At 43.6% G+C, this 25,096-nt stretch overlaps 1 protein-coding gene across 11 annotated transcripts in view; it reads right to left on the bottom strand.

Annotated features, from left to right (window-relative positions):
• CLIP1 (CAP-Gly domain containing linker protein 1) overlaps positions 1-25,096 on the bottom strand; it is a 259,076-nt gene that overhangs the window by 126,164 nt on the left and 107,816 nt on the right. For 8 of the 11 annotated variants that reach the window (XM_077461934.1, XM_077461936.1, XM_077461938.1 and 5 more), the window contains 6 exons: positions 19,293-20,012; positions 14,066-14,182; positions 13,839-13,896; positions 5,121-5,204; positions 4,835-4,991; positions 2,486-2,651 (listed from right to left, as the gene is read on the bottom strand). In XM_077461934.1, coding sequence (XP_077318060.1) covers positions 2,486-2,651; positions 4,835-4,991; positions 5,121-5,204; positions 13,839-13,896; positions 14,066-14,182; positions 19,293-20,012 — 1,302 coding nt within the window. Of the gene's footprint in view, positions 1-2,485; positions 2,652-4,834; positions 4,992-5,120; positions 5,205-13,838; positions 13,897-14,065; positions 14,183-19,292; positions 20,013-22,320; positions 22,348-25,096 lie in introns of all 11 variants that reach the window. The other 3 variants (XM_077461939.1, XM_077461943.1, XM_077461942.1) reach the window with 2 other exon arrangements.

Raw genomic sequence — 25,096 nt, 5'->3', positions numbered from 1 at the left:
GAGCCTGAGAGACAAGAGAGGTGGGCCAGAATGAGGAGAGCAGTGAGCACTGAGCAGTCACATGAGCAGCTTATGCAGTTACAAACACACACACACACACACACACACACACACACACACACACACACACACACACTAAGAAACGAGGTATGAAAAGCTGCATATATTTTAGAATGCACATACAGCAGTGGGCACTTAATAGATTATAATTGCATTTATATCACCACACAGGTATTTTTTAGCAGAAGTATGTAGAGTACAAGTATGTTTGTACTCTACATACACTGGCTCCTACACGTGCTCTGTGATGACATTTACCCGGCCACCCCCCCCCCCCCCCTCGTTTGCACATTCCACTGTGTTATCTCCTAGTGTGCTGGAAGGTACAAACGAGGGGGGGGGGTGAGTAAATGTCATCAGAGAGACAGTACAGGGTACTTCACAGGGCTGTTTGTCAGTTGTGGATTTGGATTCTAATCCCTCCTGACCTCCCAGCAGCCGGATGTGTGTGAATTCCTGTACCTTGTAGTGCACCAGATTAGTGCACTCAGTAAATCTGAGTTCCACCCGTTTTTTAGTTTATTAAAAGTCAGCAGCTAGAAAGTTTAGCTGTTGACTTAATAATCGCATTCCCCTGTCCCACAGTCCATCGATGTGGCCGCACGGAGCATCGCTCCTCTCCCCCTCCTCTCCTCAGCGCCATCATCTACTGTGGGCAGTGACACCCACCCGTGACAGCTTACGGCCGGGCGTGCACTGCCCTCTGCCATTGCCCAGACAATGGTCCCAGAAGATCGCTGGCAGAGAGGGGCCGCCTAGTATTTTTGTTGTTTATTAAAAAAGTCAGCAGCTACAAAAAAAGTGTATCTTCTGACTTTTAAAAAAGACACTCACCTGTCCCACAATCCAGCGATGTGGCCACCTGAACCTTCCATTCTCTCCCCTGCCTGTCCAAGGCGCTGGCAATACTACTGTGGGCATCCAGGTGAGCATGTCCTGCACAGCCGGGCAATCTTCTGGGACCTGTGATGTATCCCAGAAGATTGCAGGAAGGGCCACATGTCAGTAATCATGATGCATCGCGGAATCAAATCGAATCGTTGACCAGATAATCGTAATCTAATCGAATTATGAGACCAGTGAAGATGCGCACCCCTAATATCTATAGGATTTACTGAAGCTTAAGCTGCTATCCAAGCTTATCTACTGTTCTCTGCTGAGTCAGTTATGTATTCCACCTCCAGCTGCCTCACCAGCCGAGTAGCCTAGTCCCTCCCATTGGCATTGCTCTTGACTGAATTAACCTCTGCCACAAATATGCCTCTCAGGAATGCTTTAAAGGCATCCCAAGCTCCATTGTGATTCGGGTGATCTGCATGCCTCCACCAATAGTCAGAAAGCTCAGCACTGATTTTGTCATGTGAGGTAAAGAGAGGTTTAACCAAAAAAGCGTTGAGCTTCCATGGGGCTCTGGGCAAGGTAGTGGCAGGTTTGGCATTTAAATGTACTAGTAGGGGGGAGGGGTCCGAGATACTTCTAATCAAATACTTTATATCCTCTATGAGCGGGGAGGTTAAAGGTGTACATAGGCATAAATCAATCCGTGAGATGGACAAGTGAGTTTTAAAGTAACATGAAAAAACAGTTTCTGCTTTGGGTTGCAGACACCAAAGGTCATTAATGTGGACCTAGTTTGCTTAACCCCCCTGACAGTATTCCCAAATTCAGAACCATTAGCGGTGACCCCCGAGCCAGACTCGGAATCGCATCGCAGGATCCAGGATGAATGTGCTTACCTTATCCCCTGGATCCAGCGATGTCCCCATTCAGTGTTTTTGATTTGATTACATTATTGTTATATTATTATTTACAGTTATTTATATTTTATGATTTTGTTTTTCAAATGTTATCATACCCGGGATGTCAACTAGACTCTGGTTTGGACAGATTTAAGCAAGTTATTCCTAAGAATTACAGGCCTACAATATAAAACGTCAAATTTCCATGCAAAACATTGTACCGCTTTCAGCTCCGACATAATCATACCACCAGGGAGGTTAAGACCCAAAACAGGAGGGTGGTGTCTATCAAGTACAGGGTCCAGTACACCGTTAAGGTCACCCACCAAAATAAGGGGAATATCGGGGGTTGCTCAGCTGGTATGATAGCAGGGCCCGGAAAATCGTGGAGTTAAAAGGAGGTTGAATGTACACAATAGCACGGATAAAAGTTAGCTGGAAAATTCTACATAATAGAAACATCTCCCCTCAGAATCAATTTCCACAAATACTTTAAATACAAAAATATTTGAAAATCTCACTTTAACGATATCTATAAGCAACACAAAGCTGCTAAACTTGTTTCATCTTCTGTACCATAGCCTTCAAATACTTCTGCACACAAATGCATAATACGTCACATACAGAGCATATCATAAGGTCAATTGTTGTCTTAACAGTAACCACAAGTATAAAACTCCTCTTACCAGGCCTTCTATTTCAGAAGCCATTGCTTTTATTGCCAACTGGTGAGATTCCTGTGCTTCCACTGAACATCGCTTCGCTTCAGTTCCCAGCTTCTCAATATCCTCCTGTAGTGTTTTTACTGTTCCTCTGGATTTTGACAGTTCTGTCTGGAGATCAGCTAAATTCCTGTGTAAAAATATTTAACTCAAAAGTTTTAAACCAAAACAATGCAACTGCTACATGAAGACTAACTGTTCAGAGACTATAGTTATCTACAGCAACCATTTAAAATTAAACATTTAGTTATTTAACTTTGGTAAATCCAGTCAGCTGCAGTAGACCAGTGGTTCTCAACCTCAGTCCTCAAGTACACCCAACGGGTCATGTTTTGGGAACTTCCCTTAGATAAAATAGCTCTGATCAATACCATGTCATTGATATTCATTAAAAGCAGCTGTGTAAAGTACAGGAAACCATGGACCGTTGGGGGTACTTGAGGACTGAGGTTGAGAACCACTGCAGTAAACTACTATACTTTGAGAATCACCATTCTTTGCACTACGTAAAGTGAAACTAAACCCATTTGTCGAACAGTTTTCCAAAAGAGTTGCATTCAAGGTATGCCGTGAAAGACTGTCACATTTGTTTGGGGTCATAACTGAAGCACCATGGCAACTTCAAAATAAAACAGAAGCCAAGATGGCAGCTTCCTTTGCTATATGGAAAAGAAGAACGATCACAAAAGTATTTATTATTTTATCAATGTTCAAATTACTGAAATTAATATTAGAGCACTATTGTGCCTCCATTATTTGTCTATACAGTCAAAAAACCCTAGTAGATATTAACAATCTGGGCTGTTTTGGAAAATGTTCTTCATCTTTATGGTTTTACCTGTAGGCTATCTGAATCCCCTTAGAATCCTGGCTAATAAAACAGCTAGTTAGCAACCCCCAGGTCCTGACTTGTTGATAAGACTTGAAAACCATTTGACACTCACTCCCAGCATTGCAGAACTGGAAACCAACCGTTTTCGTGTCCTAGCAATAAGGGTGCGGGGGCTGCAAACTTGGATTTTATTAGCAAGGCTTCTGAGGGGATGAAAATGGCTTACGGGTAAAACTATTATTTATTAAATTATTAAATTAAAGCGGCACAGATTTTTTATATTTATTGGGGCCCCTTGACTGAACAGGCTATTTTCTGGAAAGGGTGAACTTAAAATACCTGTTCCATTTTTAAAAGGAGGATCCTTATGTTGGCATGTTAGCTTTGTAAATAAGTATAAAGTCTTTACTATTAGTAATTGCCTACAGACGGACTGTTTACTGGACTGGTCTGCAGATAAAAGAAACCTGGCATTAAAGCAGAACTTTTCCCTTAACAACTTGATAAAAATAATGTTCTTTAGAAAGGAACATACATTCCACATTAATAATTATACTTTCAAAATAAGAGCGTGCTATAAATTGCCTCCAACATTGCTGTTTCTTCTTTCTGGAGGCTGCCATTTTTCTGAAGCCCAGAGCCCCTGAACAACAGTAAATCAAAGTAGAACTAAACCCTGTCAAGTTAAGTTTAAAAAAACAGTTACATTCCTGGAATGCCGAGGCTGCTAACTGTCACATTTGCTTGTGTCCTCAACCACACTCTCAAACCATCAAATGGCTGGTGTCTTAACTTATCACATGTGCAGCACCACAGGAGTTGCAGATCAAACAGAAGCAGCTTCTGCAAATATGCTAGTGCCTAAAAATATAGAGCAACTGCGCATGTGCAGAGCAGGGTGAGGCAGTGTATTTGCTGTATTTTAAACAGCATGGGCACTTATTTGTAATGTTTTACATAGCTATACCTGCAAAAGGGGCCATCCTGAAGTGATCTAGCAGGATTTAATTTTACTTACATTATAATTAAAGGTTATGTCAAGCCACCATTTGAAAATGCTGATCCTCTGTTTTTTCAACTGGTGAGCCACCTGCCTTAAGTTATAAGTTTATAATCAGTAGTCCGGCAGCAAATATATTTTTTCTGTGATAGATGCCAACATGTGACAGCTTGTAACTAAGGCTGTGACCTCAGCAGCTGGAGTTACAGCTGTGTTCTGAGATTATAGTTCATGAAAATCTGATAAACACACGAAGTGTAAACCCCTCAATGCAAGCATTGGAATTATACGAGGCAATCTGGAAAATCAAGCACCTGTAGGTGGGAAAAGTTCAGCATCAGCCATTTATAATAAAACTTGCTTCAAAAAACTGCAACATTATACACCAGTCATAAAAACATTGTAAGAAAAGAAAATGCTGTTAATATTTTACATTTGTTTTGAAAAGCAAAACTGAAAAGAAACATGCAAATAGAAGCACCTTTCCCTAGACTGCAATTCTTCATTCAACTTTGAAAGCTGAGCAGAGCTGTCTCCTGAGGACTGGATCATTTCTGAGATTTGATGTTCAAGGTTGGCTTTGGCCTTCAATAAGGTTTCTTCTTTTTCTTCACCTTCTTTCACTTTCTTCTCCAGTGCTAAACAAAAAGTAGAACCACTTATGAACCTTTCAAAACTTAAAAGTGCTTCCTCTTTATAAATATCACATATCGGCAACAAATAAAAGGGAATATATATGTTAGATGCTACACTGAGGAAACACTCACCAGCACAAAGGGGCTGCAATTGCTCCAGTTTATTTGTTATTTCTGCACATTGTCTTTCTCGCTCATCTAGTTTACCTGCAGTTTCTAAAGGATAAAAACAAGTAAACAGACTTGTACTTTTAGTAAACCAAAAACAGCGCACTAAAATCACTCTTGTAAAATATAATAGCATAAAATAGAATAGGCTAAAAACCCAGCAGCTGGAAATTATCACCCACCCTCAGCAGAAAAACATAATATGTATATAGAACCAGCACTTACAGACCAATATTGCCCTCAGAAATGCCCTTGAGGTATGACCTCATAATACTCAATACCTATAATGTCCAATAAAGTGCATATATACAAACCCCAAATATCTCTTGTGCCGATTTCTTTTACTATGGTGAAGTCCCAATTCTAATGGTGATCAACTTATAAACAGTAAAAGTATGGGTTTTTGTTTTTTTTAGATTCACACTTACCTCAGTGGATGGAGCATCAGACAGATGCTGCAGCTGCCCCTTGGCTTGTCTGCACTGAGGACCCAGCCACGAACACCGTCAATGGCTCGGTTCTCACTCCTCCCCAAGCAGAGAGATGTTGCCTGTCAGTCAGCATCTTTCCTGCTCTGATCCTCCACGCTCATTGGAGCGCAGAGCTGTGGAGGAGTGGGGAGCTGCTGGCTAAGTGGCTCGCTGAGACTGCCATCAATCAAGGCCGCTGGCGCATCCCGACTTGGGAAGTTGGGATGACGCGGTGCTTCCACTGGTGGCAGCGACGTCAGCAACAGAGCGAACTTCAAACTGCTCTCTGCTGAAAACAGGTCACAGGAGGGCAAAATGAATTGCACTCCCTGTGACCCAGAGAAAAAGCCCAGATTAAAAAGCTCAGGCTTCACTTCTCATTTAATAAAAAAATCCAGCCCAAAGAACCTTGGCAGCCTTCTTGAGGGTGGCGTGCATGCCTTTTATTAATGTAAGTTTATGAATGTTTGTAAGTTCATTTGTATTTCAATATTCATTTTTATGGGAAGTTACTACACTAAGGAGCTTTTATATTCTTCACATAGGGAAGCTGGATTTATTGGAACAAAGTTACCCGCTTTTTTGAAGCAAGCAGACAGAAGCGCTGATATGCACATTTGTTTTTTAACCACTTAAGGACTAGCCTCGTTTTGAGATTTTGGTGTTTACAAGTTTTTTGCTAGAAAATTACTTGGAACCCCCAAACATTATAATAATATATATATATATATATATATATATATATATATATATATATATTTTTTTTTTTTTTTCCTAATACCCTAGAGAATTAAATGGCGGTCATTGCAATACTTTTTTTCACATCGTATTTGCACAGCGGTCTTACAAGGGCACTTTTTATAGGAAAAAATTACTCTCTCCTATATTCACCGACCGACAGCTCCTCTCTTAACCATTGGGACGTCCCCAAGCAGTGCCAAACGAGGGATGGGAAAACCAGCATAAACCCACAAGTGGGAACTAGTGAAAACTTTACCCACAAAAACAACAGCGCATGGAAAAAAACACCACAAAAACCAGGGTACACCTCAACAGGAGGAAACACCCTCAACCAGATCAAAACCTGGCGTAACTAATGCAACAGTGCATTAACTTAAAAGGTACTGTGTTTTACCAAAAAAAAAAAAAAAAACAGGAAAAAATAAAATATATTGCATATTCAATTGCAACTATACGACCGCCTGCAAAACTTTGCGGCCAAAACATGCATCAGCCGATGCACTGACGTATACCTTGTAGAACTTGGTAAACGTGTGGACAGGCGACCAGGTCGCCTCTTTACACACTTGAGCGACAGACGCTTGGTTTTGGAAGGCCCAAGACGTTCCGATTGCCCTTGTGGAGGGGGCCGTGAACGGAAAAGGGGGCACTCAAGGCATAGGCTTGCACTACAATCTGTCCGCTCCACCTGGAAATGGTGGCCGATGAGACCGCCATGCCTTTCTTTGGACCAGCCACCAAAACAGTGAGTCTGACTTCCGAAAGGAAGCAGTGGCAGACAAATACACCTTTAGAGCCCAAACCACGTCCAGCGCATGAAGGGTCACCTCCTTAGGGTGTTTTGGCTTAGGACACAGAGATGGTAACACAATGTCCAATGTCCTCATTGATATGAAAAGCCGAGACCACTTTCGGCAGAAAAGACCGTTGCGGACGCAACACCACCTTATCCTTGTGGATAACCAGACAGGGCAACTTGCATGACAAAGCCGCCAGTTCCGAAACCCTCCTGGCCGATGTGATTGCCACTAGAAAGACCACTTTCTGGGAAAGTTATGAATATCAAGGTGATAGTATGGCGCTCTCCTATGACTGTGCAAAAAATCGCATACTAAAATATTATCTTAAAGTGCTAGTGTTGCATGTTCTAATATGTTGGATCACAATTCAAAATACTGAAAATGTAAAGGAAACATTTAAAATGAATAAAATTGATAACTGTGCAAAAAAGTGCTTGCGTGCTATAGTGCATGATACGCGCATCTAGAACCTATACATTTTATATCATCTTCTTACCAACAACTATTTCAGAACCAAAAAAATATACATTAAGAAAATGTCTTTAAAAATCACAAATGCAAAAAACTGAAAACACAAAACAAAACAAAATTCTTCAAAGTAACTTTCGTGCAAAAAAGAGTTTTGTCTAAAGTATTTTTGCAAAAGTTCAATAGAGGTGACTTGTGCCCAGTGACTGGTGTGTTCTGAATCTCAACCGGTGCGTTTTTCCGTGCCTAAAGCAAATTGCCGCACTCACCAGCTCCCCTGCAGGGGTTAACTTGCATCCACAGTGTAAGCCCCTGTGCCACTGTGTGGAGCTGGTCCGGTTGGCATTCAGTTCTTCGTTTCCTCGTTTTTATAAAAAAAAAAAGATATAGAACATCCATAGTGCAATACTGTTTTTAAAATTAGCTCCTTTATTGTATGCAAACAGATGGCTACTCACATAAACACAGATTAAAAATCGTTCGTAAGCATCACAAACCACCGCCGCCGCCTTGTGGGAGAGAGTGTGTACGTTAGGCCACTTTCTGGGAAAGAGTCAACAGGGGAATCTCCCTGATATTTTCAAACGGCGGTCTTTGAAGCACCGATAACACCACGTTGAGATCCCACGGGGGTAACGGTGGATGCACCGGAGGGACTACATGTCGCACCCCCTGAAAAGTACTCACTAATGAGTGAGACGCCAGGGGTCGCTGAAAAAAGACAGCCAAGGCTAATATTTGCCCTTTAATGGTGCTTAACGCCAATTTCTGGTCTACTCCTTGCTGAAGAAACAGCAGGATCCTGGCTATAGCAAAGGAGCACGGATGCCATCCTTTCTCCTCACACATGGAGATGTAGGCCTTCAAGGTACGGTGAGATATCTTCCTAGGCAAAGATTTCCATGCCTTCAACATAGTTGGGATCACCGAGTCCGACAGACCCCGGTTCCTCAACACCTGGCTCTCAATAGCCATGCCATTAAAGCCAGTGATGGTAAAAGCAGGATGGAAAATCGGACATTGAGATAGAAGGTCCGCTCGTAAAAGCAGTCGCCAGGGGGCGCATGCCACCAGGCACCATAGGTCTGCATACCAAGGTCGCTGAGGCCAATCTGGGGCGACCAGAATCGCTGGGATCCCCTCGACTTATAATCTGCGAAGCAGACGTGGTAACAGTTTCAGTGGAGGAAAGGCATAAATCAGCTGGTACTGATCCCACTGAGCCACCAGCACATCTGATACGTCTGCCCAAGGATCTCTTGTCCTGGACACAAATTTCGGGAACCTTCCGGTTGAGACGGGAGGCCAGAAGATCCACATCTGGAGTGCCCCACCGCAGGCACAGTAGCCTGAATACCTCCGGATGCAACGTCCATTCTTCTGGGTCCAGCATCTGGCGACTCAGATAGTCCGCCTACCAATTCTCCACTCCCGGGATGTAAATGGCCGACAGGGCCGGTACGTGTCGCTCTGCCCACCGAAGTATGTGAGCGACTGAGCTTCTTGTTCCCCCTTGATGATTGACGTATGCCACAGCTGTGGCGTTGTAGTCTCATCGACCATGTGGAGAGGCATAGCCTGATCGGTCTTAGCTCAAGCAGATTGATCGGCAACTTGGATTCTTCCGTCGACCAGAGACCCTGAGCCGACTGAACCCCCATCACACCCCAGCCGGATAAGCTGTCGTCCGTTGTGTTCACAGTCCATTTCAGAGGTAGGAACAACTTCCCGGACAGAAGTACCGGGAACCTCAGCCACCAGATCAGAGAATCCCTAACTGGCTCACCTGAATCTGTCGATCCAGGGACAACGGAAATTTGTCCTACTTTGTCAAAATCTCCTTCTGCAGGACTCTGGTGTGGAACTGGGCATATGGTACTGCCTCGAAGGAAGCTTCCACGAGCCCCAGGAATCGCATGCAGAAGCGGAGCGGCGACCACTTGCGGTTTATCATCAGTTTTACTGCAGATCTGAGCATCTGCAGTTTGAAGGGAGAAAAACTCTCGCTTCCCCGGAGTCCAGCAGCAAGCCCAGGTACTCCAGACGCTGGGTCGGTACAATCACTGACTTCTTTAGGTTCAAAAGCCACCCAAATTCTTACAGGGTCTGCATGGTGATCGCCACATCCTCCTCTAATTCTGAGGCGTAAGATGCCCTCAGGAAGAGATCATCCAGGTATCCCACGTTGCCGCAGCAATGCCAAAACTGGAGCCAATACCTTGGTAAAGACTTGGGGGGCTGATGCCAGACGAAAAGGAAGAGCAAACTTTTTGGTGCCGGAGGCATATGGGTATGTGCAGGTACGCATCCTGGATGTCCAAGGACGCCAGGGAGTGCCGTTGGAGTGCAGCGACTACTGAGTGAACCGATTCCATTCTGAACCTCTGCACTTTGACAAAGTGATTGAGGGCTTTTAGGTCCAAGATTGTACACCTTCCTTCTTGGGAACCACAAACAGATTTGAGTAGAAGAATCCCTGGAAACGTTTCGAATCCGGAACAGGTACAAGCACCCCGCGACTCAGCAGGACCCTTACTGCTCCCAAGAGGGGACCCCGGCGAACCAGGGATACGGGTATGCTGGAGGGGAAGAATCTGTTTGGCCGCCAAGAGAGAAAAATCTTGTAGCCTGAGGAAATCAGATCACAGACCCATTGCTTGGGTCGTTGAGAGGACCTCCGGGCTGCAAACTCCCGAAGGCGGACCCCCACCCGAGACATGGGTGGGGGCAAACCTTCATGTGGTAACACTTTTGTTCGCAGGCTTGTTAGGCTTGCAGTTCCAGGGACGTTTCTGTCCTTCTGTGGTCGTCCTGGGGACATTTAGCCGAATCTCCGGGTGGACGAAAAAGCCGTTTGTGAGTGGAAAAAGAGGGCCCTTGCCTACGGCGTGGCTCCTTAGCCTTCCTGGCCTATGGGAGTAGGGCACTCTTACCACCGGTGGCATTTTTAATAATGTCATCCAACGAGGCTCCGAAACACCGGTCACCAAGGAAGAGAAGATCCGTCAGGGCTTTCTTAGATGCCTGGTCAGCAGACCAGCATTTTAACCAAATCAGGTGCCTCAGCACCACTGCTGACACTGAAGCACTGGATAACAGAGGAAGAGTATTCAGGGCCACGTTACAAACGTACTTAAGGCTTTGCACTAGTTGGTCTGCAAGTTCCACACAGACCGGAGAAGCCTGTTGCTCTCTCAATTGGCAATGCAACAGTTTTGCCCACTCAGTGTCTGCGACACAAGTGCGGATGCCAGTACTGGTCGCACGGCGGACCCCACCACCAAAAACAATGAACGAGCCACTGCCTCGGCCTTCCTGTCCGTGGGATCTTTAAACCCAGGAGTCCCCTCTACCGGGATCGTAGTCACTTTATTTAACCTGGATACTGGGGGGTCCACAACCGGAGGAGCTGACCACTTCTTGAGAAGGCTCTCCTCAAAGGAGTAACGCACCACCATGGATTTGGGGACCGAAAAGGTCCGTTGCGGGCGACCCCATTCCTTGTAAATGAACTTGTCAAAATAAGGCAGATACGGGAACACCTTAGGTGAACGCGCTGGCTAACGGGACCCAAAAGGGACCGCTACCTCAGCAGAGGCATCTACTGGCTCCTGAATCTTCAGGGTATCACGCACCGCTGTGATAAGTGTTCCAACAAGCACTTTGGCACGCACGGACCCGGACGGGGACTCATCCTCACTGTGCGAATGGTCCTGGTCAGCGTCGTCTGACAAGACAGAACAGGAGTCACCAGCCTCAGCAGGGCCCGAGTCTGCGTCAGAGCTCTCCCCAGAGGACGGGGGGAGGGGCCGCTTTTTTGCACCTTTTTGCCCAAGTACCGCCTCCATCTTGGCAACGAACGAATTGAGGACCGCCGTCAGGGTGTCCAGGGGTACTGCGCAGGTGACCCGGTTGCAACTGCCTGGATCTCGGGGGAAGACGCACCAGTTTTTGAAGCCATGCTGTCCCTACCCTGTCTGCCACCTTGAAGGGGACTTAGGACCATGACAGTCCCACCCTCCTTACTGCTGCTGGCTGAGGTGCTCTTTCCCACAGGACTCACCCCCCTGAGGGGTTCTGCGCTATCCAGCAGGTAGTGCCTGTAGTCTCTGTTGGCTTCCAGGTGCAGAAGAAACAGTGCTGTGTCGGTGAAAGCAGCTGCTAATGGCGCTGAAACCACTCTGAAGTGTGCTCAGGCTCCAAGAAAATGGCCGCCTAGCGTCCAGCATAAGGACATAAAACACATGGAAAATGTCTGTCAGAGCACAGGAGCACATGCTGCCGCTAGAGAACACTAAAAAGGTGTTCAGGCTTCAAAAAAATGGCCGCCCGCGTCCTGTATAGGGACAATCACAAGGAAAATGGCCACCGAAAGCCCAGGAGAGCATGCTTTCCCTTGCCCACACCTAAGATGGCCGGTGAATGCAAGAGCTATGAGGGACAGGGAGAAATAATGGCGGTGAGTACAGCGCTGCACAGGACACCAGCATAGCCTCACAAACACCTTCCAGGGACATGAAAAACCGGACTCAGGACTCAGCCAGCACCACCCCCCCCCCACACACACACACACACACACACACACACACTGCTTAGCTGCATTCCCTGGGGGGGGGGGGACAGGAAGAGAAGAGAGGGAGGTGAAGGACCCCCCGATTGACCAGGGAATCCCCAGCTGCTCAGCCCCGCAGAGGCAGGGAGAGCTGTACTTCCAGCTCTGCAGAGCTGGGAGACATTCCATTACAGACCCACTCACTGATCAGTACAGGGTGGCTGCTGGCCCGGCACACTGTGACGCAGACATCAGTAGCCCGGTCATATGTGTGCCCTGGACCATAAAAGCTCACAACCGTCTCTGGAGCTGAGGTTTCGTCGTGGCCGGCGGAGCTGTGACCTGAACAAGCTCGATGCCCGTGCTGGGGAGACTACAAGGATAAGGGTATCCAGCCTGTTACCCAGCCGGCTGTTGATAGCAGATCTCAGGATAAATCCTCTTGCACAAAAAAGCCAAGCTTCTGCATAAAAAAAGCACAAACCGATGGGCCCGCAGGTTTCTTAGGTCCTTCTCCTTCACTAGGCAAAAAAAACAAAAACTGATGACTGCGTGGCAGGCTGGAGGGTTGTTACCCAAGGGACCACCCCCTGGGCGGAACTGGAAAGTTCTGAGTGTTACATAACAAGTACTGCCTAGTATTCTCCTAGTGGTGGGCATAACAACCCAAAGGCTAAAAGAGGAGCTGTGTCGGTCGGTGAATAGAAGAGAAAATGACTTTGAAAAAATGTGCCTTTAAGAGCTATGGGCGGAAGTGACATTTTGGCATTGCTTCTGCCCTGCTATAGTATGAGACGGGTGGGGGCCATCTTAGCCTCACTGGTCTCCATGCCCAGGCATTGAGAGGACCCAATCGCCTCTGCCGCTGTGGAGGGCTCCGGTAAGTGGCGGAGGGTGTGGGGGGCCCCCTCTCCCCTCGCAGATAACTGTGATTTCATGGGGAATCCACAGCAGAGACCACCATTATCGTAAATACATCCGGCTCCTGAAAAGATGGATAACTCGGTTGTGGCAGCAGCTGCTGCCGTTACCGAGATATCCATCTTCAAAGTGTCGACGTATATGTACAGGAGCCGGTCGGTAAGTGGTTAAGGGGCATGGAGTGACTGTGTTGGAGATTGTAACTTGGTAAACACTGCACAGTGGTTAAGGGACACTAATGTGGTTGCAGGTTTGAATGCGAGTTGTTTTGTCACCTGAAGGAGTAATTTTTTTTTTTTTTTTTAAAGTGCTATTACACTATATTATTTTAGTTTTTTGGGGCTTTTAACACATGTAATGGAGCCATTGGGAAGGAGGACTGCCTAGGAGTGACTGATAAGGCTCATAAAATTTTTGCTTTTATTTTTACAAAAGGTGAACTTATCTTTTAAGTAGATCAATCTTATATTATATATCACTTGGGTTTCTATCAGTAAAATTTCTGTGCTAAGCACCTAGCTTTGCACACCTGCTGTTCCGGTTAATTTCATAAAAAAATAGGAGATGCAGTAGTAATGTGCAAAAATGGACAGAAGGCCCAAAAACTCCCATGAGGACACGACTACAAGACCATTTTTGTGCTGGTGTATCCAAGGGTAGGTCAAACCTTTAAACATTTTCTGCTAATGGTCAAAACTATAACTCCCTTTAAAAATCAGCGCATACTCACCTTGCATAACTTTTTGGAAAACCTTGGTTTCCTCAGTTGAGGAGTTCAATAATTTTTTCTAGAAGAAATGCCATTGATTAACACATGGAAATATGCAATAAATGAGTATACTAATTTACAAGAAAACAAGCATTTGATTCCTGCAAAGGGACAGTGCTATATCAGCATTTTACAAAGCAAAATCCTAAACTCTACCTAATTTAACAGTGTATAAACAGTAACCTTACCAAATTCTCCATTTCCTTCTCATTGGTTTCTTTGGCCTGAAGCAATGATTGTAAATTGCTCTCTAGGGTAGAAAATGTTTCATTACGCTCCTTCAACTGCTTCTGCAGTTCGTTTGCCTAGCAGAATGTAATGAATGGAATAAGCAAATAAAACGAAAATAAAACAGAACAAAAAAAGAAAGAAAAAAAATGACAAATGGCAAAAACAAAAATGGAACCAAATACATGAAAGACAGAATTTTTGCCTTTTTGTTTATTTAAAGTGGTTTAAACCCTTAAATATATCATACTGAAGAAGTAAAGGGTCTCAAGTGACACACAGATGAAACAAATCCTCCTGCATAAGTTGTACTCACTGGCAGGGATCTGATATCACTGACTGCACAGGGCCGAGTTTAATCTGAGACCTGAGTGGAGGGAACAGATACACTCCCCCAATACACAGTGTCCTAGGAAAACAACATGCACAGCTGAAGCGGTCAATCACCTGCTGTGTGCTAGAGAGGGAGCATAGCCATCTTCTGGGATTGTCTAGTATGGGCATGGACTGTCAGAAGTGACTCATGGAAAGAGGAATGAGAAAAGCGGCAGAAATCACACTAGGCTCATTGGATATGGGCAAGTACACATAATATAAAGGAAACGCATTGTTAAATTTTAGAGGTTTATAACCACTTTAAAGCGGACATTTAGTCAAAATATAAATTTTTCTTCCGTCACATCACTTACCTGTACATGTCCTTCCTGCTGCTGAACTTCTGGCTCTGAGGGAGTTAATAGCTCAGAGACTTCTATAAGCTGAAGCGATTATACTGCATGTAACATGATTTGTGAATGGGGGAAGCGTCTGATAAGCAACAATATTCTCTCCCCATTCACAGATCATCCTAACCCTAACTATTAAAGCATAAATTAAACCCAAAAAATTAATAAAAATTATATATCTATGATATAATTCCTTAATTCATCTGGTGATTCTACCTCTAACACTTTCGAATTAAAGTGGTTACACTCATGCCTTCGCTATGTATGGAGAAGCAGAAAAGTCACCCTTGTAGGGTAGCATTTTCAATCTGTAAAGAGGATAGTGTTCAATAGACTATGGGATTTAAATGAACTTTACATAAGTGACTAACAAATTTAGGCTAGGTTTACACTACTAGCATAGCTTGTGGCTCTTCTGAATACCAATCAGTGGTGGATCTTTTTTAAGAGAAGTTTGACAGGTGGTGAGGAGATGTCATCTTTTCAGCACCTGTCTCAACTCTGCAAAAGTTGCTACTGTGTACATTGCATGCAGATGCAACATGGCCCCATTTGGTTGAATACTGGTACTTGCCCGACTAACGCGACAGCTGTGGCATGTGTACACCCCGCCTGACTGTGTATTTTTACCACCCACCAACTGCAATTGTAAATGAGCTCTAAAGCATAACTACAACTAACACTTTTAAAGCCATTTACAATAAAGTGTTAGCTGACCATTGGTAGCACCCCTGACAGTGTAAAATGTTTTGTCTCAACCCACTAACTGCACACCTTGGTCTGTTAAAGGAATTTGAAAAATACCAGATAACAGGAGCAACAGCCTGAAATAAAAAGGTAAAGAAAAGCCTTTAAAACATTAAATAAAATTCATGCAGCTACCATATCCAAGTATTGCTAACATTGGTGTTTAGATGCACTTTATCTCCCTCAGAACCAGACGTTCAGCAGCAGGATAAGGGCCTGGCGTCCATGCACAGAAGATTTCTACATGATCAAGCTGCCTAACATGGTAGATAAGTGATGTGACTGCAGCTACGGGAGAATTTTTTTTTCCCCTACTAAAAACTTAAAATAGACATGCAAATCAAATAACGTATTTTTTAAAAGCAGACCATGTCATGGATGTGTACCTGAACATACATTTGGTAAGAGTTTCCTGGCTGTATGAATTTGTGCTATAGTTAAAACGAATAAAATAAATCTTTAATAAAGTTTACAAGCTGTAGTCAAAACACATTACTATACTGGTGTTTAATTGGTAAAATATAGTATAGTGCATTTGAGTAAAAAAGGGTTGCTTGATAAATTCGTGACCAGTTAAATATATCTATAGCCAAAAGTTTTTAATTTGGGATAGAGAGGGGAGGGATTAGAATTCCTGTCAGGTTTTACTGCGAACCAAGGCACCACTGGTGAGATTCCCCACAACCTGTCTGGTAAAAAAGGTTGTACCCAGGGCAGGATGTGAGGGGAAAGCTCTCCCCTTTCACACTGGGGAGGGCGTTAACAGTAAAACGCCACTAGTTTTAGCTGCGCAATACCGTCATTTATAGCGGCGCTAGCTGGAGACCAAATAAAAGTTAAATGCGCCCATTTAGCGCCGAGGCGCTTTGGCAGCGGTTCCCATTCATTTTGCTTTCTGGCATATAATATATACACACACACACACATTATATATATTACACACACACACACACACACACACACACAGTGGGGACAGAAAGTATCCAGACCCCCTTAAATGTTTCACTCTGTTATATTGCAGCCATTTGCTAAAATCATTTAAGTTAATTTTTTTTCCTCATTATTGTACACACAGCACCCCGTATTGACAGAAACACATAATTGACATTTTTGCATATTTATTAAAAAAGAAAAAACTGAAATATCACATGGTCCTAAGTATTCAGACCCTTTGCTGTGACACTCATATTTAACGCAGGTGCTGTCCATTTCTTCTGATCATCCTTGTGATGGTTCTACACCTTCATTTGAGTCCAGCTGTGCTTGATTATACTGATTGGACTTGATTAGGAAAGCCACACACGTCTATATAAGACCTTACAGCTCACAGTGCATGTCAGAGCAAATGAGAATCATGAGGTCAAAGGAACTGCCTGAAGAGTTTAGAGATAGAATTGTGGCAAGGCACAGATCTGGCCAAGGTTACAAAAAAATTCTGCTGCACTTAAGGTTCCTAAGAGCACAGTGGCCTCCATAATCCTTAAATGGAAGACGTTTGGGACGGCCAGAACAATTCCTAGTGTTGGCCATCCGGCCAAACTGAGCTATCGGGGGAGAAGAGCCTTGGTGAGAGAGGTAAAGAAGAACCCAAAGATCACTGTGGCTGAGCTCCAGAGATGCAGTGGGGAGATGGGAGAAAGTTGTAGAAAATCAACCATCACTGCAGTCCTCCACCAGTGGGGCTTTATGGCAGAGTGGCCCGACAGGAAGCCTCTCCTCAGTGCAAGACGCATGAAAGGCTGCATGGAGTTTGCAAAAAAAAAAAAAAACAACACCTGAAGGTGGTGAGAAATAAGATTATTTGGTCTGATGAGACCAAGAGAGAATTTTTTGGCCTTAATTCTAAGTGGTATGTGGAGAAAACCAGGCACTGCTCATCACCTGTCCAATACAGTCCCAACAGTGAAGCATGGTGGTGGCAGCATCATGCTGTGGGGGTGTTTTTCAGCTGCAGGGACAGGACTGGTTGCAATCGAGGGAAAGATGAATGCAGCCAAGTACAGGGCTATCCTGGACAAAAACCTTCTCCAGAGCGCTCAGGACCTCAGACTGGGCCGAAGGTTTACCTTCGAACAAGACAATGACCCTAAGCACATACCGTATATACTCGAGTATAGGTCGATCCGAATATAAGCCGAGGCCCCTAATTTACCACAAAAAAACTGGGAAAACTTATTGACTCGTGTATAAGCCGAGGGTGAGACATGCAGCAGCCACTGTTACAGCTTAAAAGAGTGGAAAAGAGGGTCAACAATGCCCATCTGCAGCTGCATACCTCCCTGTGTCCATGCCTGTGTCCCGTCCATGCCTGTGTCCCGTCCATGCCTGTGTCCCGTCCATGCCTGTCTCTTTGCCTTCTGCAGCCTCTGTGTGCCATGCCGCACCTCTCCTCCTTGTCTGACAGACGGCGGCCATTCCACTGTTCAAAAGCCGCGCCTCTCTGTCTGCGATAGGCGGAACACTCAATTTCCCAGCAGTCAGTGTTCCGCCTATCACGGACATCCTCTCATCCTCGTCCGTAGTATGAGAATGAGCGGATGTCCGTGATAGGCGGAACACTGACTGCTGGGAAATTGAGTGTTCCGCCTATCACAGACAGGGAGGCGCGGCTTTTGAATAGTGGAATGGTCGCCGTCTGCCTACCTGATCTGCGTGACTCGAGTATAAGCCGAGGGGGGCACTTTCAGCCTAAAAAAAGGGGCTGAAAATCTCGGCTTATACTCGAGTATATACGGTAGCTAAAATAACGAAGGAGTGGCTTCACAACAACTCCGTGACTGTTCTTGAATGGCCCAGCTAGAGTCAACTTAAACCCAATTGAGCATCTCTGGAGAGACCTAAAAATGGTTGTCTACCAATGTTTACCATCCAACCTGACAGAACTGGAGAGCATCTTCAAGAAGGAATGGCAGAGGATCCCCAAATCCAGGTGTGAAAAACTTGTTCCGTCTTTCCCAAAAAAACTCATGGCTGTATTAGATCAAAAGGGTGCTTCTACTAAATACTGAGCAAAGGGTCTGAATACTTAGGACCATGTGATATTTCAGTTTTCTTTTTTTTTTTTAATCTGCAAAAACATCAACAATTCTGTGTTTTTCTGTCAATGTGGGGTGCTGTGTGTACATTAATGAGGAAAGAAATGATTTTAGCAAATGGCTGCAATATAACAAAGATTGAAAAATGTAAGGGGGTCTGAATACTTTCCATCCCCACTATTATAGTGTGGTTAAGATAAGGCATCTGGGCCCGTTACAAAACTCAATATACTGGTCTGCAACTCTAACTAAAATTGTTTACTCCCAGCCTGGACCGGAAGCGACATCATGACATCGCTCCGGTCCCCCAAGGTTATAAAGGTGATCAAAGAGGATTTATTCTAGGTCTCCTCCCATCGCTTCTGAAAGCATTCTAGCGGCTCATGAGCCGCTCGGAACACATTCATGAAAAAGCCAGCCGCCAACGGAACGAAATAAAATACGGGGGTTATGGCTGATATGAATATATCCTCTCAAAGCATGCCTCATTTTTAAAAGTGTTGGTCTTGGGTGAATTTGAACTTTGAAATACCCTTCAGCAACCTCAAGACATGCTGTTCTCATACAAAGACTGGCAAACCTCTACTCGTAATACATACAGAGCTTTGACCCCCATGTGGGCCTACAGCCTGTCCGTGTGGATTTGTTCAAAATACTGAGCTTAGAAATGTCTTTGTTACCTTGGTTTCTGCATCATGAAGCTTAGTTAAGGTCTCCTCTATTTCTATTAGATGTTGTTCTTCTGCTGAATCCAGTTTAGAGTGAAGAGCTTCAAGTTCAGACTCTTTTTCTTCATTAGAAGACACTAGTTTTGCCTTCAAAGCATCTATCTCTTTAAGGCGTTGAGATCTCTCAGCCTCTTGTTTAGACTTGAGTTGTTCAATTTCTTTTTGGTGTTCTATCTTGAGATTCTCTATCTTAGCTTTAAGTTCAATTATTTCACCATTCCCTGTAAGTGCACCTTTGCTGCATGAAAGAGTCAGCTCCTCCATCGTTTGCTGATGTGAACTGATTGCAGAGTCCAATTTTGTTTTCCAAAGTTCTATCCCATCGGCATTCTCCTTGTTTGCATGGGTGAGCTTTACTTTCAAGCTCTCATTTTCTTTAGATATCTTTTCTACTGAGGTTTTTAGTGACACAACTTCTCTCTCATGATCACCTTGTGTACTTTCAAGCTTGCTTTTGAAGGACAGAATCTCTTGCTCATGTTTCTTGTTAAGTTCTACTATATTTTCTTGTAGAGAATTTATTTCTTGCAACAACGAAAGTGATGTGTCCACATCGCTAGACTGTTTACTACATTCTACAAGCTTATGACGTAGGTCAGCTACCTCTTTCGTTTTTAGCACTAAGTCTTTCTCCAATTCCATGATACGGGATTTTTCAGAGACAGTAGCCACCTGTGATAACCAATCATTAGAGAATGAAAGAAACATTGATTAATCAAGAAACTGACCCAGACAGAATTAATAATATGTAAGAAAGTTGCTTAAATATTTCACAACTCCTTATAAAAGATGTACAAGAAGCCTGGAAATTTCACCAGTGCCTAACAAGTGTTTTTTAAAGCCAAGCAAAGCACAACCAAAAGCAAAGTCTTGGCTGCAAGAAGATTTAAGGCAAGTAACATTTAACACTGCTTTTTAAAAGCAGACAGTTCATTTGAACTGAAATGGTCTTAGTAGTATTCAATGCACCATAATTTAATCCGCTTTAGTTCAAGCAAGGTTGTCAAAACACCAGCTTGCAAGTCTGCAGATGTTAATAATGGAATTTGAAAGGCTAAGTTCACCTTTTGGAACATTACATGTTTCACCCATATTTTGGGTGAAATATGTAACATGTTTCAGCTTCTGCTGCCTCGATGTGAAAGTGAGCAGGGATCCTCGCCCACACAGCCACATCATTTATTCACAAGTTTCCTCTGGACGAACTAACTACAGCTCTCATCAGTCACTGCAGCTTGTAGTTCTGAATGAACTGGAAGGGAGCTGATCAGCACTCTCGAAGTTCAATCGAAAGCCTTGCAACTTTTAGGCAGCTCATATGAGGGTACGGGTAGAAAGCTGCAGGGCTTGTTTGCAGAAGCCCGACATAGCACCCCTGATCCACTGATCACAGATGCGATGCTTTCCAAGCTTGCTGCAGGAAAAGATGATAAAGGCACTTTTTTTCCTGCAAAAAATATGTGCATTTATTATTTATTTCTTGAAAGTTGAACCTATGCTTTAAGCTACTGAGTCTATTCTGAAAAAAATAAAAATAAATCACAGATGTGGTGGCAGCACAAGGGGGTGATTGTGGTAAAGAAGTCTCTGCCCAATAATATGGACTAGATAAAGAAGACATTCAGTATAAGGATGAGTTGAGGTATGTTCGCAGTTCCACGTGCCCATGCCCACCAGGAAGTGGACACTCTGCAGCGCTAAGCACAGGCAGTGAGACAATTGCCGATCTGTGCAGCTGTGGATTGGGAAATGTCTCACTGCCTGTGATTAGCGCTTGCAGAGTGTCAGCTTCCTGGTGGGCGCAGGCATAAGGAGATGTGAACACGCCTGAGCTCATCCTTTAGTATAAGATACCAAAGGGGGTTATTTACTAAAACAGGAGAGTGAAAGATTTAGCAACTGCAAAGTTAGAAGCTAACTGGCTATCATGCACAGCTGCATCAAATTCTGAGTGCACCTGTTTTAGTAAATCTCCCCCAAGTATTTAAACAAAACCATGAATTTCACTCAAGACTAACCAAATTCAGGTATAAAAAAGGTAGTCAAAAACAGATGGTGCTTCAATGTTTTAGAACGTTCTGTCATTATGTTCCATTGTCCCCTAAAATTTACTGCAGGCTCTTGATTGAACTGACTGGCCTGTGAGATCTGCATTCATCGTATACATAAGTTATTTTCACTGTATAGCCTGCCAAAAAAAAAACTGAACTTGAAAGTCAAATATGATATACAAAGCAATGTATTAAATAAAATGATAAAAAAAAAATCCAATCTACCTATGGGGTATTATACGCTGAACTAAACAAACACTTGTAAGCCAAAAAGCACAGCATTATTTCCCATAACCTTGGTATAAAATCATGCATATTAGTAATGCCAACATTAAGCCTATACAAAACATAATAAAAACTGTCTTCGATAAATATAAGCCCAACAAAAACAGCCTCTGTCACAATAAAACCACCAATACTAAATGCAATGTTAAATATTCTCACAGTAAAAGCTTTATACAGAGAAGGCTGTTATAGGCTACAAACATTAAAGCAGATACAATCCAAATAACTGCTTTTATAAATACATTTAGAAACTGGAAACAGCACTTGGGGATTCCTGAAAAAGCTAAAAACACATCAAAACACTTAATCTAACAAACAGGAAAGCCAAAAGTGAGACACATTAGGTGGCCAAATAATCCTTTAAATAATAATAATAAAAAAAAGAGATAGAGATTATATATAGATATATTTCTATATATCGCCATATCCCATTTTGCTTATCAATGATAAAATTAAAGAATGCTGTATTTTTCACACATGCTCTGCGAGTTAGTTCCCAAACATTTATAGACAAACTAGCATGCAAAGCACCAGTTTAAAACACAAAACCAAAGCTAAAGATTACAAAAGGCCTGTATGTATTAGTAATTGCAAAACCTACCACCCCAGGCAACAATACTCCTTTCAGTAGGCACAATACTTACTTTTACAGAAACTTGCCTTGATTTTGGCTGCAAACAACAAAAAAGGTCAACATACACTAACAAGGCTATCGAAAAGTCCATATACCAATATCAAGTCCAAGAATGATGGTTCTAATTCTGTGCTGCTCACACCAAAGCTCTCATTTAAAAGCAAACCTGAACTGTAAGTTATGAATACAAACAACAGCTATGCACAAGTTTTTAATCAAGCTGTTGCAACTAACTGAGACTATACATCATCACCACAGACCACCGAGGAGATGCTGAGAATCTGGCTTTAGGTGGTGCCATGACTGGTGCTGAAAATCCCTGCTGTAGGATGGAGTATGTGGTCAATCAATGGTTTCACAGCTCCAATATCCAATGCACAGTGGAATGTGAAATACAGGCTGAAAGTGAAGATACTACAATAGATTTAAACATTCTACGTGGAGACGTTTTGGTCACATTTAGGACCAGTTCACACCAGAATAGTGTGGGAAAGGAAGGCGCTTCCAGCCCCATATTCAACACAAACTGCCTTTGTGATTGGATGAAGGGAAGATTCTGGACAGCCGCACTCAAAATCAAATGCCTTTATTAAAAAAAGGAGCTAATAATCCAAAAAGTACAAGCCACAGTAAACAACGAATCACAGGAGCTGATGCGTTTCACACTTTCAAAAGTGCTTATTCATAGCTCTGTTATGACCTCCTTTTTTTTTTCTAATAAAGGCATTTGATTTTGAGTGTAGCTGTCCAGAATCTTCCCTTCATCCAATTACTTATGCTTAGCCAGCACCTGCTGTTCCTATTCTGAGGAGAGCTACATTTCCAGACACCCTTTCTAGAGTGGCATCTCTCTTCCCCAAACTGCCTTTGTGATCTGCTGCGGGTGTAAATACATTGGCAATGGCCCCCAAACGCAGAACACAAATGCAGATGCCTTTTACCTTGGTAAAAGATTGCATTGTACCGTACTATTTTCTTGTGTGGTCCGGTGCGATTTGCAGCTCATCCAAATGAAATGTAATGGAATGCACAGGAATCGTACAGGGTTCTATTGTGAACTGGCCTTAAAAATCATCCAACAAGAAGTTATTTCAGTACTGAAAGAAGCAGATTTTGAATGTTTGACATTGTTAAATCACTAAACTAATACGTATATACTCATTTCTACATTACCACAATTACACCTTGAATTTTACATCCACTTTAAAAAGTTTGCTGTTCAGTTCAACTTGCCCAGTCAATCTTGACCAGTGGTCTCCAAACTGCGGCCCTGGGGCCATATGTGGCCCTTTCTTGATTTTATCTGGCCCTGCACAGTTCCTCCCACTCACACCAACGATATTATTATTCTTCTCATTTACACGAATGATAGGGCATAATTCCCCCCACTGACACTCCCAATAGAGCACTATTCTTCCCACTGATACCAATGATGGGGTCCTATTACTCCCACTAATACCAATGATGGGGCACTATTCTTTATAGGCGTTGTGTTTTTTTTTTTTTTTTTTACTTCCACTGCTCACCAAGTCTGGGGCATTTTCTACTCCCTCTGATGCTGGAGTTATCTCTACTCCAACCAGTCACAGTGTGGTTCCCCCCCCCCCAGCCTAAAGGACAGTAAACTGGCCCTTTGTTTAGAAAGTTTGGAGACCCCCGAAACAGCCACAACCATTATAAGAACGTATAGAACAGGTGTGGTTAACCCATTGCTCCGTGCACTGATGTGGCCCGTGACCTCAAACCAGGGAAGGCGGGTCGGCAAGCCCAGATCTCAATCAACGGGTTGCCGACCCTCCATCCCAGAGCATATGAAGCTGGCGCCGGCAGCAGTGAAAAAAGGAGATTCCTGAGCCGAGGCTTCCTCTGTAGCGCTGGCTCCTGTCCCAGGTGGCGTGATATCATGTGCACTTCACCCGGGTCCTTTCTAGCAGCACAGAGAGCAATAACAGCAGAAGCTGGAAGAGGAAAAAGTCAAGTGTATTAAACACTTACACCACACTTGCAATAGGCATATTAGCACTTATAAAGTAGGGTTCTTTCACACTGATCCGCGGGTGCAGCAAAGTGCACCTATGACGTCTATTATGTCCTGCGGGTCTGGTGCGCTTTCTGAAAGTGCACCACAGCTACAAGATGTAACAGAAGTCTATGGCTCAGTGCAGCTAACCCAAAGCCACAGGTGCACTGCGCTGCACCCACGGTGTGGGTAAAATGCAACACATCAGCGTGAAAGCAGCCTTATAGGGGGCTCAGGACAGTAAGTGTTTGTTTACATTTGCGGTCTGAATTATGCGGGCCATAATTCATTGTGATAAATAATTAGTGTAGCGCTAAATGTTGTATACACAAGTATGTGGAAAAGTATGATGAAACACACAGAAAAACAATGCACAATATTATGAAATCTACATAGAAGTGTAAAACAAAAATAAACAACAAAAAAACTAAGTGAATACGGTTCACACTAAAGGAGTTGACTCCAATGTATCCTATGGTGAAAATAGTCCGCAAAAACACAAATGTGCGAATAAATTTTTCCTGTAGGATAGTGCCAAACACGGAAAGGGGTCTGAAAGGGGCAATACAAATCGTGGAGGCTGCAACTAGTTGTCTGAAGTCACATCAACACCGACCATTCAAGGATAAAAAGTTGGGTACTCTTACCAATATAGTTGGACACACATGTCGTACGACAGTGGGTCATTAAGGATTACAATCACGATCTGATGCCGTGTAAGGACGATGATTGAATGAATCATTGTGGGGGGTCCTCGATTCTTTGT

This window comes from Lithobates pipiens, unplaced genomic scaffold (assembly GCF_037356315.1).
Source record: "Lithobates pipiens isolate NorthernLeopardFrog02 unplaced genomic scaffold, aLitPip1_a1.2 Scaffold_3, whole genome shotgun sequence".
Lineage (NCBI taxonomy): Eukaryota > Metazoa > Chordata > Amphibia > Anura > Ranidae > Lithobates > Lithobates pipiens.
Note: the sequence above shows the minus strand (reverse complement) of the source record. Positions and strands in the feature narration are given on the sequence as shown.